This window comes from Pezoporus occidentalis, unplaced genomic scaffold (genome assembly GCF_034315485.1).
Source record: "Pezoporus occidentalis ecotype Australia unplaced genomic scaffold, CSIRO_AGI_Poc_V1 ctg225, whole genome shotgun sequence".
Taxonomy (NCBI): Eukaryota; Metazoa; Chordata; class Aves; order Psittaciformes; family Psittacidae; genus Pezoporus; species Pezoporus occidentalis.
The window spans coordinates 550,711-563,795 of record NW_026914128.1 but is presented as its reverse complement, the minus strand read 5'-3'; the positions used below and the strand labels follow the sequence as shown (position 1 = coordinate 563,795).

General features: G+C 45.4%; 1 protein-coding gene across 6 annotated transcripts in view; it reads right to left on the bottom strand.

Moving 5' to 3' along the window:
- The window catches only part of EML4 (EMAP like 4), a 124,992-nt gene that overhangs the window by 37,711 nt on the left and 74,196 nt on the right, over positions 1-13,085 (bottom strand). For 3 of the 6 annotated variants that reach the window (XM_062620919.1, XM_062620920.1, XM_062620917.1), the window contains exons 4-7: positions 10,525-10,698; positions 8,367-8,495; positions 5,229-5,254; positions 4,801-4,833 (exon numbers count right to left, since the gene is read on the bottom strand). In XM_062620919.1, coding sequence (XP_062476903.1) covers positions 4,801-4,833; positions 5,229-5,254; positions 8,367-8,495; positions 10,525-10,698 — 362 coding nt within the window. The remainder of the gene's footprint in view (positions 1-4,800; positions 4,834-5,228; positions 5,255-8,366; positions 8,496-10,524; positions 10,699-13,085) is intronic. The other 3 variants (XM_062620918.1, XM_062620921.1, XM_062620922.1) reach the window with 3 other exon arrangements.

Below are 13,085 nucleotides of genomic sequence, written 5' to 3'. Positions count from 1 at the left end.
AAGACCTGGCAATACCAAACCATTGGGAAGGGTGAAATGAGTGCTTCCATGAAGGCAGCACAGGAAGGCTCGTGCACTGACACTTGAGCAATTTATGACTTTCTGTAAATCAGGCTCTTAGGGGTATATGGAAGGTTTCCAGGTGAAAATAACACAAATAATAGGAACTGAAAGGAGGACGAAAAGAAACAATCAAAGAAGTCTTTGTAGATGAACTCGCAAGAACCTACAGAGAAGAGCAATGCAGGAGACATGAAAGCTACTGCTCAGATCCGTCAGGAATGTGAAGACAGGACATAACGAAGCCGAAATCCTCCTGCTTTCCAGAAAACCATCCTCCAAATGGGATCGCCAAGGAAGACACAGCAGTCTCCAGCAGGATGTGAGAAGCCCTCACCTACTGGTTTCTTCATCAAAACTGGACAGAGTACTAGGAGAACCCATTTTATATCACATTTATATCATTACTGAGACAGACCCTGAGGTCTGTGCTGTAAGGAACTGCTCTTTAGCTAGCACGTATATGCATAGGCAGTCTAATGAGCATACAGTCGATTACACATATGTATATACACACACACTCTCAGAGTAGGTAACAGTGAATAAATACCCAAATTATCTGTTTTCTGCATGGTTAGAAGTTCAATTCTTAATGCACCATTACAATAATCTTCTATTGCAAATTATTAGTGACTGCTTTCCAGTAGGATTCCCCCATCTAGTCTGGAAGAGCAACACGGACTGACGCATCAAACCCTCGGCTCAGTTCTACTTGCGTTTAGCATCTCAATCTGACCCTTGAAGTGAATTACAAGCAAGTGAAAAACCCCTGAAGGCTCCAGCTAGCTTGGCCAAGCAGAACTCTCCAGTAATATACAATCAACTACCACATCCAGAGTACATTTATTAATCTGTCTCCACCTTCCAGTGGCTTGACCAGTGAAGTTATGCTTTTTAATACTACAAAGAGCTTCTTTCCCACTAGCTTTCTGCTTTCAGGCCTGTGTCCAAGAACTCTGCAGGACCACGAACCTGGGAGACAAAGGCTTAGAAGCCTGTTTCTAATTTAAGCAAGTGCTAGCAGCAGAGATGAACACAACCAACCGCGGCCACCATGCCCAGACCATTACATCTTCAGTTACAGTGGAATGAAAATGCAGCTGCGGGTCTGCCCCGTCTCACCCCGAGCTCTGTGTCCGGGCTTGCTGAGCCTCACAAGTGGACGTGCGCTGTGGCTACTGAGGGCTGGTGCAATGCAAATCGAACAGCCAAAGAATAGCAGATGAGAGGAGAGATTTGGAATGATTTTACAGCTTTGCCTTGTGATTTCTTAACAGATCTTTGGTTATTAATTTTATACAGTAAGTAAATCACAGTTTAACTCCTGGTTTTGCATGCATCAGGTGATATTAAGAATCTAGGTATTAACAGTTACCATTTGAATTGAAATAACTCAAGGACTCAGAAAGGGGCACTGGACACTGGCTTCCTGCTTGAATTACAAAATCCCGACCTCAGGAAGCATCAGTGATAAAAGCTCACAAATACAGATTTGTTTTCCTGACGGTGCCCATGGTTTCCAGTAACATCCCTGAAGGAGAGCAAGCAGCCCACTAATAATCACTGGAAGCTGCTCTGCTCTGAGGTCTCCACGCAGCTTCTCTTCTCCAGGCTGAGCAGCCCCAATGCTCTCAGCCTGGCTCCACACGGGAGGTGCTGCAGCCCCTGAGCATCCTCGTGGCCTCCTCCGGGCCACAGACCATGCCTCCATGGGAGCTCAGGTACATAAGCACCTTCAGTGAGCATCAGACAGAAATCTGTGCCTAGAGCAAACCTCACCCGAGGCAGTTACTGCACGCAGCACTCTCAGTGGACATGGCACACTCACGCTTCACAACTGACCTGTTCTGTGAAGCTACGACTCTAGCACAGTTAAACTAAGAGAAGAAGGAGGGCTGGAAACTAATAAAGCACCATCTAAAAAGAAACAAACTTTGGAATGCAGTGAATGGTTTTCATTAATTCTTTCACATATGGTTTTTATTGCCAGCCCAAACCAGCTAAGTGCCTCTTATTGCTTTATAATAAGTAACAAGTGATTCCTATACTGAACTGCTATCACTGAAACCCAAACTCCAACATGGGATCTCAGTGCAAAGACATTACCTTTCATCTTCAAATAAGCTGTGTCTTCTGTCTGTGCTGAAGTGAAAAGCAAGATGGCTTTTACAGGCAATTCTAAACACCTGCTGGTAAGGAATAATCTGAGCTAGTGTCCTGGTAAGGCTGTAATAAGCACCTGCTCATTTCACACACAGCTTTATTGGGTTTCCATGGAATTTTAATACCTCCTTAATATCGGACTCAATTGTAAAACGTTGTCCTGGGTTATAAGGACAAACAAACAGATGGCTGAAAATAAGCTGAAAAACCTAAACCTGAAAAAAAAATAAAAAAATCACATCAGCAAAGGGATGGAAGTACATAGATCACTTCCCTCGTTGGACTGGCATCACCGAGTGCTCCTGGCTATATTACCTCTGCTGCAGCACGTACTCAGCTGCATAAAGCTAAGGACTAACCTCCACGTGGCAAGAGATCCAACTCAACCCCTCTGAGAGAGGCAAGGGTAGAAGGCAGGTGATGAACAGTGGTACCATGCATGGTGCATACTGCAGGGACCTCAAGTGACTGCCCCAAGGCGGCTCAGGGCTCGGCTCCCCATGCTGCTGCTGCTGCAGCAGAGGACAGTACATACCAGCAGCACAAATCACAGTGAACATGCACAGCTGGACACAACACAGGTAACACTACAGTAACTTCTGCTGCTGGAATAAACACGATCCCAAGAACCAAACGTGCAAACCTGTATTTCTCTCTATTTTGTGGTACTCTACCATAACAACACATTTCAAAGCAAGTAAACAGCCGCATCGAAACAAACCCATTCCAGGACGTTGAAAGCTGCACAGAACTGGATCTTCTACCCTATTACCCCATGCAAACACCTTCTGCGAGGATAATTTGCAAGTTCACTCCATTTCCAAGCTTATTTTATGGGTATGTAAAGACACTGGAGTGTTTTTAGGTAGATTTTCTCTGACGCTTGACAGTTTGCACTGCAAGAGAATTGGCTCAGTGTTGCTAAGCTTATACTGGAAAGGATGGCAGGACCCTATGCAACTGCAGTAGCTAAGAGGTGGTTACCCCCGTGGCAGTAAATACAATACAAAACCTAACACAGCCTTACACAAAGCACACACTCAAAGCTGTCAAAAATACACCCCCTGCTCCATATAAAAACATAATCTTTGGAGGCTGAATCCTGCTAATTGCAACTGCACCCATGGCAAAGGCACCGCACATGTTTCAGCAAACACATTTTCCACGACGAGACTTTCTCTCCATCTCCCATACACGTGGGGCCACTGTTGTCTGCATCACATTTCTCTTTCATTCCCGCTGGGCTGAGAACAGCCTGTGGCACGACACACATGGTGGACACCCATTCACCCGTCTGTGAAAGCTCACACCTGCAGAGTAACCCAACAGACAGCAGGGTACAGACACATCAAGGCCACGTAAGTTATAGGTACCAGGATGAGAGAACTGAAGGATGCTGGGCAGAACACAGACAATTGTAGAAGCACGCTGGCAAGAATTAGGACTGAAGGTATTGAGCTGTATGTGTTTGATAGAGAGGGGTTTATTTAATTCTTGCGGAGCCACACTGCAGCTGGACGCTGAACCATTAGTTTGCTTTTTCCAGGAACATACAGGACCACCACTGGTGTTAAGCAACCTGGCAAAAAGAAACATCTCTCCTTTGTACCTGATGCTCATGCACCTTCTATCACCCCTCTAGTCTCTGAAGGATGCTTTTGGCAGTCATCAATTTAGAGTATTTTTAAATCTGCAACCGAATCTATGAATTAGAAAGGATGACACCAATTGAACTGATGCTGATCTTGCTTTCACTACGATTTATGTATTGACTTCCAAAACAATTTAGGGGTTTATCTTTTAAAAAGAAAATCCAGAGGAGACCCGAAGTAATCAAAGCGTATATAACGTCATCTTGCTTACAGCACAGGATTTGGAGACTGCAGATTGGTTAATGAGCAGCCAGAAAGCATGAGACAGAACCTCTGCACACAGATCTACGTTGTGTACAGCATGCACTTGGGTTACATGCTTCAGCTTGAAAACTGCATGCTCCACTAGACTGTGCAGGACGTTAAAGCAGAGTAGGTTTGCAACACAAGAAGTGGATTTCCTCTGTTGTTATGTCCCACCAGGTTCACAGACGGCTCCTTTTCCTGTCGGAACAAGCCAGCAGCAGCAGGCAGCCACAGAACGCAAGGTTCATCAGTCAAAGGCATACGCTTTACAAGCCACTCATTTGTCATTTGAGGAGCCTATATGGAAGCTTTCAGCCTCCGTTCGTGTCTGATCAGGGTGTGCATGTTATAGTATGTTATAATATTGGCAAGACAGAAAGCTGAGATAAAACAAATCTTTTAGTTGGCAGTTCTTTGTAGTCTGACATCTCAGGCAACAGTGCAGGAATTCACACGATGTGTGGAGCAATTTAGTTAAGACTACCCCCGAATAACCCCCACATATGCAATGCACATAAGTACACGAGCTTCCACAGGAAGAAAGTTGAAGCATTTACTCCAGGGCTCAAAGTCGGGAAGAGATCATGCACTGATGCTCTGTGTGACAGCGAAAAGCCAAGTAAAAGACCTGTGCGAGCGCTCAGTTAGGAAGCGACCAGAGGCGTAGCTCAGTTCTTACCTTGGCTGTTTTTTTCTCGAGTTGACATTTTTGCTGGTTATGGGACAGAAATAAAATGTCTTAAAACTATTTCTAAGGCCCCACTCACTCATTCAGCTTGGGCGAAGACGGGCACATAGGTCAAACCCTTACACTGCTGCTTGCAGAACCTCTCCCTATGCACACGCACACGGAGAAAGGGGGAATTCTTGTTTCACAGAAGTAAAAGGAATCCTCCCCCCCACCCCATCCTTCCTAAAGCTCCAATGGGATGAGGCACTCCTCCAGCATTTCAAAGACCCTTATGCAGGTCTTGAGGAGTGTTTGTAAGCAAGTACAAATGCTATTTTAGCTCTCTAGCCCTGGTTCACGAGCATTCGTCCCCATCTCAGTCCAAAGCAAAGCACTTCAACTTCAGCCAGCATTTAGAAAGGAACGTTTGTATTTACCTTGGCTGACGATGACATCTTTGTGCCTGGGGAAAAATACAAAGTCATACTGTTAGGAAGATGGGACACGCTTAGCAAGCCAACAGCATCCAGTCCTTACCCACTATCGCATTTGGCAAGCTCATCAAACTCTGTGCATAGTGTAACTGGAGTACAGGATGCTAAGGAACTATTCTTGCTGCATTTTTACCCAGAGATTACTTTATGCACTTCACTGTCTCTTTTGAGTAACCTCCAGTCCTTGGCCCTCTGGCCAGGGCTCCTAAGAAGTGCTGGGGTAACACCGCAGTACAAAAAGATGTTCAAGATACATTATGCAGGGCATATTCCTTGTGCATGGAAAATTCCACGTGGAGAGAGCAGACGTGGAACACCCAACTGTTTTAAGCTGCCAAGCACCCTGAGGCCTGCATGCAAAGCATTTAACACCTGTCAAAAAGAAGCTGTCAGCACACACCACCACAGATTTTTCTAGGAATTAACCCTAACGGATACATGGATTAAATGTAAGCAAGTTGTAGCTCCAGTCAAACCAGACCCATGGGGAATTACTGGGTGTACAGCACGAAGGAGTGCAGCCGCGATGTCTCTCTTCACCAGAACTACTCACAAAGCTCCTCCACCTCTTCCTCGCAGAGGGAAGAAATCTTCATTTCCAGCAGTAGCTGCTTCTCCCCAGAAAAGCACCCCTTGACAGCAGCGTGTATTGCATCAACCCCCTCCTGAGCTCATCTGAAATCCAGCAGGGAGCTATGAGTGGCATCCAGTATTTTTAGCTGGATGGAGGTCACATTTTTGTAACAGCCACAAAGGTCAAGCATATGCCTGAGGAAAGTCATCCCTGGCTGCTGGGAGAACCAGCCTGCACCACGCTGCCAAGGGCAAAATGGAAGCTGGCTTCCCAGGCTTGCCTGCAGGACCCCGGATGATGGGCTGCTGTGCGCACCCGCTTACTAATGGCTTCATCAGGCTGATTCACAGCTCAGTGCTGGGCTTACTCAACAAAGTTCATATCCTGGGCTGGAAGCACAAAGCACGTGTAAAACAGTTCTGCCCTGGGCCCGTGTTAGGGGCTGAATTCTATTCCCTTGCACCAGACTTGGGTAACTTCAGGCACATGAGGCCAACGTTACTCGACTGGGAACGATAAATGCAATATAACAATATGCCTCAGCGCAATACCAACCAATTCTGTTAGAAACGGGCCACACAGGATGGAAGAAATGAGTATTCAGGTGTGCTCCTGAACGCAAGGAGTGCTTTTATCCTAAATCGGAGCAGAACACGGCACACAAACAATGCAACACCCAGTCTTCAATCAGATGACAGTCCACAAGGGGTAACGCTTGAAGCTTTGTTTTCTCTCAAATACTTTTAAGATACAACAGCTTCAAGTTATGAGGAGACAACTTTATAATTACTATATTATAATACTAATAATTAACCCTAATCTTTCCTTGCCCAGTCTTCTGTTAGATACCCGATTTTTTCTCTATATTGGATATTGCAGAAGGGCAGCACTTAAAGTCTTTTAGAAGATAAGCAGCCTCCCAGGGGACTGAAAGAAGATGCCTCTATTCTGACCATGCCTGAACCAACAGACCAAAGAAAAAGGTCAATGAAAGTAAAATTCATATTTTATTCTTAGGAAATGTGAAGCATATACCACATTGTGAAAGGTATTTTAGCAGCATAATAAACCCCAAGGAAAGAATCTTGGTAAGTAGAAATCGAGACAGAGGGCTTTTCGTTTCCAAGCATTACCCTCGCAAGTCTCCTGCTCTAACCTGAATTGCCACAGGGCTTTGAAATTCCAACAGTGAAAACCAATGATAAAAGGAAAAGAAATGCTTGCAAGACACGTGAGCCATAATCCCTCACGCAGCACTTCCCTGCTCTGCACAACTCTTCAGGCCAAGCAGAAAGCTTTCGTGCTGATATCCACGCCCAAGATTAACCTAAGGTGGTTTTGTCCTTCCCATTCCTAAGAAAGAAGGAACGCGCTTACACTGCTCTTGACTTTGAGTATGTATTTGACTGTCTTAGATGCCAGCTAAGGAGAGCACTACAGACACGGTCAGAAAGAGACTGGAAATCACTCTGAAAGATCCGGAGGGTTTTATTTGTCATAGTGGGAGGGTTTTCAGGGAGCTCAGCCCTGGACCAGTTAATGGCTACTGGAAGGAGGATGAATGAGCACAGGTGTGAAGCTGCAGATGACTTAAAGCTGGGAGAAGCTCCCAGCACACTGGGGGGGGGGATCTCAGCAAACTGAAGAGGGCTCAGTCAGAAAGCCAACACAGCAAGTTCATCAAATCCAGCAAGATTACAACAAGGTCAAAGGGAGAAACTACCTGTGGGACCGTGAAGTGCGAAACCCAACTGGCAAAGAGGGTTAAGAACGAGAAGCCAGTCACAACAGGGGTCAGCAACGCAGAGTTATAGCAAAGAGCAAACTCTTGGCCTTGTGCTGACGGGAGCAGAAGTAACTTATTTGGTGCTTCTCATGGCCAGTGAAGCCTCCACTGATCAAACCTGCTGCTGAAGAAGGGCACGAGAGGAACGATGGGCTACAGCACATCACCTGCTGAAGGGGGACCTGAAGAGAAGATCCCTGCCTGATACCTATAGAGCATGCAGTCAGGAGCCCATTAAACAGTTAACTTGAGAGACCTACGTGAAGTCTTACAAGTAGTTTCACAGTTAACTTCAGAAACGCACACACTGTGTCAAATCCAGCAAATGAACTTCAAGGAAGTACACTTGCCTTTTCAAATCGGTTTTCATGAGGGGGAAAAAGTATGGTCTGCAGCATCACTACAGTGGCATTAAGCTGTATAAATCTTACCTCCTTGTTCATCATTTCACTAACCCAAAGGGGCAACATTACAATATATTTACCCCAAAATCCTGCATTCGCAGTTAGTAACGACTGTTAAGATTCCACAGGCACGTGGAGTGCCACACGGGCAGGTTACGCGAGTAGTTACTCCCGATTAAAACAAAAGATGCAAAAGGTTCTGGCACAGGCATAGGCAGGTTCACTAAAATGAAGCTATTTTATATGTATAGCAATTTATATCTATAACATTTTGACTCTCAAGTTCACTTGCTTTTCCCTACCAAGCTGGTACATACTTATCCGCATTCTTTGCCACTTTTGCTATTAATTTAGATGTCGATGCTACTCTCAGCAGCTTGTTCCGGCTGTCGTCTGAGCTCTCCCACGCACTGTGAGGTTTCTCAGCAGTCAGGGATTTCTTTATGCTGCAAGAAACAGAAAACCATGTAAAAATGACAAGCGAGGTAAGACAAGAGCAAGCGGAACTGGTATGCAACGGACAGATGAAGCAGCAGGAGACAAAAGCAGAGCGAGGTCTTCCTTCAGCTGAAGCGTGAAACAGGGGAAAAAAGATTAGTCAAAAAGTTCTAACCGGATGAATGCGAACAACTGAGCAAGACAGTTGCCAAATGTTTTACCCATTCCTTTCCATTTTCAACTGCTCTTACGTACAGCCTTGAACAATCTCTGCGCTTCATTACGACATCGCTAAGAAATTACTGAAGGAGAAAAAAAAAAATGGGGCTAATTTAAAGAATAAATCGGGAACAAAGTCACTTCAGAAGGTAACAGAGGGAAGGAGAAGTTTTTTCCCCTGCTCAACTGTCCACCCGCTTCAACACACTGATTTCTGAGGCAGAACAGTTCCATCAGCTCAGTCTCCTCAGGCTGTTTTGCAGATCCTACGTTCTACGCCACATTACTGGCTTTAAGCTTTTTGAAGCAACTATCTGCAAACTTCCTGCATGAATCAGGTTTGGCCCAAGGCTACAGATGACTGAACCCATGAATGTGGATTCCTACGTTCAGCAGTCTTAGTGTAGCCAATTGACACGAATGGGAGCCTGGGGGTTTTGTAGGGACTGAATTTCACACCCATTCTAATGAGGGGAAGCATGGTCAAAAGTGAGCAAGCCCAAATGATTCCTCCAATCTGCGTACGCCCTGCTAGCAGTATCCTACTTCATCCCGTCAGAAATGCTTTTTGCAGGAGTAAGTCCCGAGCTGCAGCCTCAGGAACGGCAAGCTCCTTCCACAGCACCGCCAGAGGCTGAACGGTCCTGCGACAAACCGGTTAATCACATCAAGTTAAACCAGGAGGAGACTGAACAAGGCGTTTACTTCCTTCCCCACGCTGCAAAAGATTAGTAAGCAAGGCTCCAGACAAACATCTTCACAGGGAGATACCAGGCAGGAGAGCAACAGGCCGTGAGTTCAGCTTCAGACAACTCGAGAGCGTGGGCAAGACACGCGGACAGAGCCTTTACGGAGTGTTACAACATGCACCAGTCAAGGGAAGGCTTCGATACCGATTAGAGCTGTGAATTTGAGCAATGCAAGACAACAATCTTGTGAACTACAGCAAGTTTCAGAAGAAGAAATGGCCTTTGTTTAAGAGCTTGAGGCTCCTACAAGCAAGACAGCGCAAGAGAATGTCACACCTTCCATAAAGTTGACCATGAGCCAAAAGAAGAAACACAGAGTGATCTGTAGAGTCCTGAAGCTCAGAAGGAATCACCCAAATCTTAAAATCAGTTTCCTTGACTTTAGAAAGCCTCTAAAAAGAATCATTTTTCAGCACCCACTGAAATGAGTGGGAACTTGGAGGCAACTCCAAATATACTTCTATGGTCACTCAAGTATATCTATGATTTGGGTGTGAAAGCAGAACTTCAGTCATGTAAAGAATGAGAACCCAAGTGAGCCACCCTGCAACCCAGCAGGGACTGAAAAAGGAAGTGCTGCAATCAAAAAGCCAAACGCAGCCACTTCATTGAGCAATCTGAGAAGAGCAGCTCCCAGACCGCTGCAGTGATCCCAGTATTTAACAACCCCTGTTACGAGAGGTAGCAAACGGGCATGTGCAAAATACACTCCACGATTTAGCTATGCCAGCCAGAAGCTAGGAAGTGTATTTTGTAAAGGATCGAGCTGTCATTCAGTATTTTATAGTTTATAGTAATGCCCGATTACAGTGTTTCAATCACAGAAAAACACCACCCCCCCACCCCACCCCCCCCCCGCAGTAATCTCACAAGATTTACTCATGACTTCATTTGTATGCAATTGCTCTGATGCAATGCATGTCGAATGCGTCTCCTTTAGCCCCCAAAATCCCAGTCATTCACCACTTGCTCATCAGGTTGGACTAATCTCACATGACTTGTTGTCAGATACGAGCTCAGCATCACTACAATCACTTTCTCATTCTGTACGGTGGTACTGTGTGGAAACCTTTTAGCTGGAGCAGAACTCTTGCTTTCCTGGGTTTGCCTGTGTGTTTGGAGAGGCTGGGAGGAGGGCTGGGGAGAAGGTGATGCTTGAGTTTGTGGACTTTGATCATTAGAATGAGATTCCTCTTTTTTTTCTTTCTGTCCTGGTGCTTTGTCCTTCTTTTTTTCTGTACCGCTGTAAAATAAAGTATAACAGAGGGGGGAGGAAAAAACAAAACAAGCAAATGAATTAAAAAGGCGAGAGAAAAAGCTGACTGAAAAGAAGGGAGAAGCACGTAACAACTTACTATATATCATCACCGAAAGCACACCTCGATTACTTCCTCCCTCTCTCCAGGCTAAGTGTTTGCTGAAATGAGATTTACTCACAATAACGAAGGGGAGGGAGGCATGGAAGGGCACATCCTGATTTTTCCTGTGCAGTTGTACTAAGTTGACTTGGATTTTAAAAGAGGTACAGCTTTGATCTGAATACCCAGGTTCTTCTTAAGAAGAACTTCTTTAAGGCCAGGCTGGATGTGGTTCTAGGCAACCTGATCCAGGTGAAGATGTCCCTGCTCGCTGCAGGGGGTTGGACTGGATGAGCTTTGAAGGTCCCTTCCAACCCAAACTACTCTGTGCTTCGGTGTCCTTCATTTGCAGGTGCTTCCACGCAAGCTGATGCACCACAAGGCTGCCATCCCTCAGAGAAAACCCATCCCCTGGTTTAGCTCAGGAAGAACCTTTCCTTGCTGCCAGCCAAGGCTTAGCACAAGCTAAGGAAGGGCGGTGACCTGCACTCTCTCTGATGAGCTGAAGCCTGCCATGAACCTATACCTCTCTTTGTGTTTCTGGATCCGCTTGGTACCACTTCTCTCTGCCCTGTCACCAAAGAGGGAAGGAAGGAAATGCTGCTGCTGGTCCCTGGCTGTACCAGAGTTCAAAGGAAAACATCGCTGTTTGGATTGGTATCCGATTAACATCACATTGTCCTGCCAATGCCTTTGGGAAATGACAGCTAAGGATACGTCTTCAGTTTCATAGTGCTGTGTTTATTAAGTTACCACTTTAAGAACATGTCATTAACAACCTGAAACCCATTAAGAATCTAACCAAAGGGCCCCATAGCGAACAGAAAGATTCACTAAAAGGTTCCTCTATGCAACAGCATGCTTCGCGATACACTGAAGCACACAAACCTGCAAGAGAACACTATTCTGTACACATGGCCTAATTCTTTTATTTAAGATTAAAACCCCATCTTTCAATAAGTATCTCAGTGAACACATAAAGCAAGATACAAACACTGGCTAAAAGGGAAAATACCAAACAAGAATTAACCTGCAAAGTAAAGAAATACTCTCTTTCTGATGGGGAAAAGCCAGATTTCTATTCCCTTGCGCTAAATCCCTGCTGAGCCATTGTACAACCAGCATTGTATGTGTTCCCCCCCAAACACCCAATACCAGGAAGATAATATTCAAATTAACTAAATAAAAATGGACCCCAAATTTCAATGCAACATTCACAGCACCCTCTTTTTGTTATTTCACTTAGAGCTTATCATCTACCACCACCGAGAAAGAGCCCTCAATGCGTACTTGAGCTCAACTTGCCTAAATGCTTCCAAAGCAGCGCTGCAGAGCAGGCCAAAACATGCAAAGCAATATGAACCTCAACAGGCATCTGTAAAGGATCACTCAGGGTTTCCTCTGTAAGCCTGTGAAAAATGGCAATATAACCCAGTGAAGTTCAATTTGCCTTTCAGACCTACAGATGAACACAAATCAGAGTTTCCTTGTGGATATCTATTAGGATCAAGCAGAGAAAAGCTTGAAGACCCGTGGGGTTTTGGTTAGTAACCCATAGCCAGTAGTCCCTTCTTAACTAGAAACATTCAAACGATTCTTCTTTCATCAGAAGACTTCGCTTGCATTGCAAGCGCACAATGCAGCACAAGGCATAGCTTGGGCTCCAACACAGCACTTTTATCTACCACCAGGCTGCAAGTGGGCTGCTTCTCCTGACTGCTGTTTTAACTTGAAAGTAAATGATGTAGATGTGTGCCAGCCTGAGTATCTCTGTGCTGAATTGCTTCGGTTTGCTCACTTCTGCTGAAATCTTCAGCTTAACTGTAGTAGGACTGACTATTACACAGCGGCTCTCCCACTCACACCTCTTTAACTAGGTCTTGTGCAACAAACGAAACCAAATCAAACCCAGCACCTTTTCTTGGGGGTTTCTAAACAGCAGTAGCTCTGGGAAGCAACCGTTCAATGCACCCAAAAGCTCTTTCCAAATCCCAGCTGGATGAGGGATTTCTTCAGTCCACATGTGAGGAGTTGTCAGCTATTACTACCCATCTTAATTTTGCAGCATCCCACGACCAGCTGATGTTCTCCTTTGGCCTCCCTCCTCTTCACTGTGGCAAGTGTTAGAAATAGGCACGTTCACCCTAACTGTGTTAAGGGAAGGAGACCGCTCCTGACATTCGCCTCCGTTTCTCCCAGGAACACTGTATTTGGTAGTGGACAGTCCTGCTGCTATTAAAACCCTACATGCACAAAGCCAGAGATGAAGCGT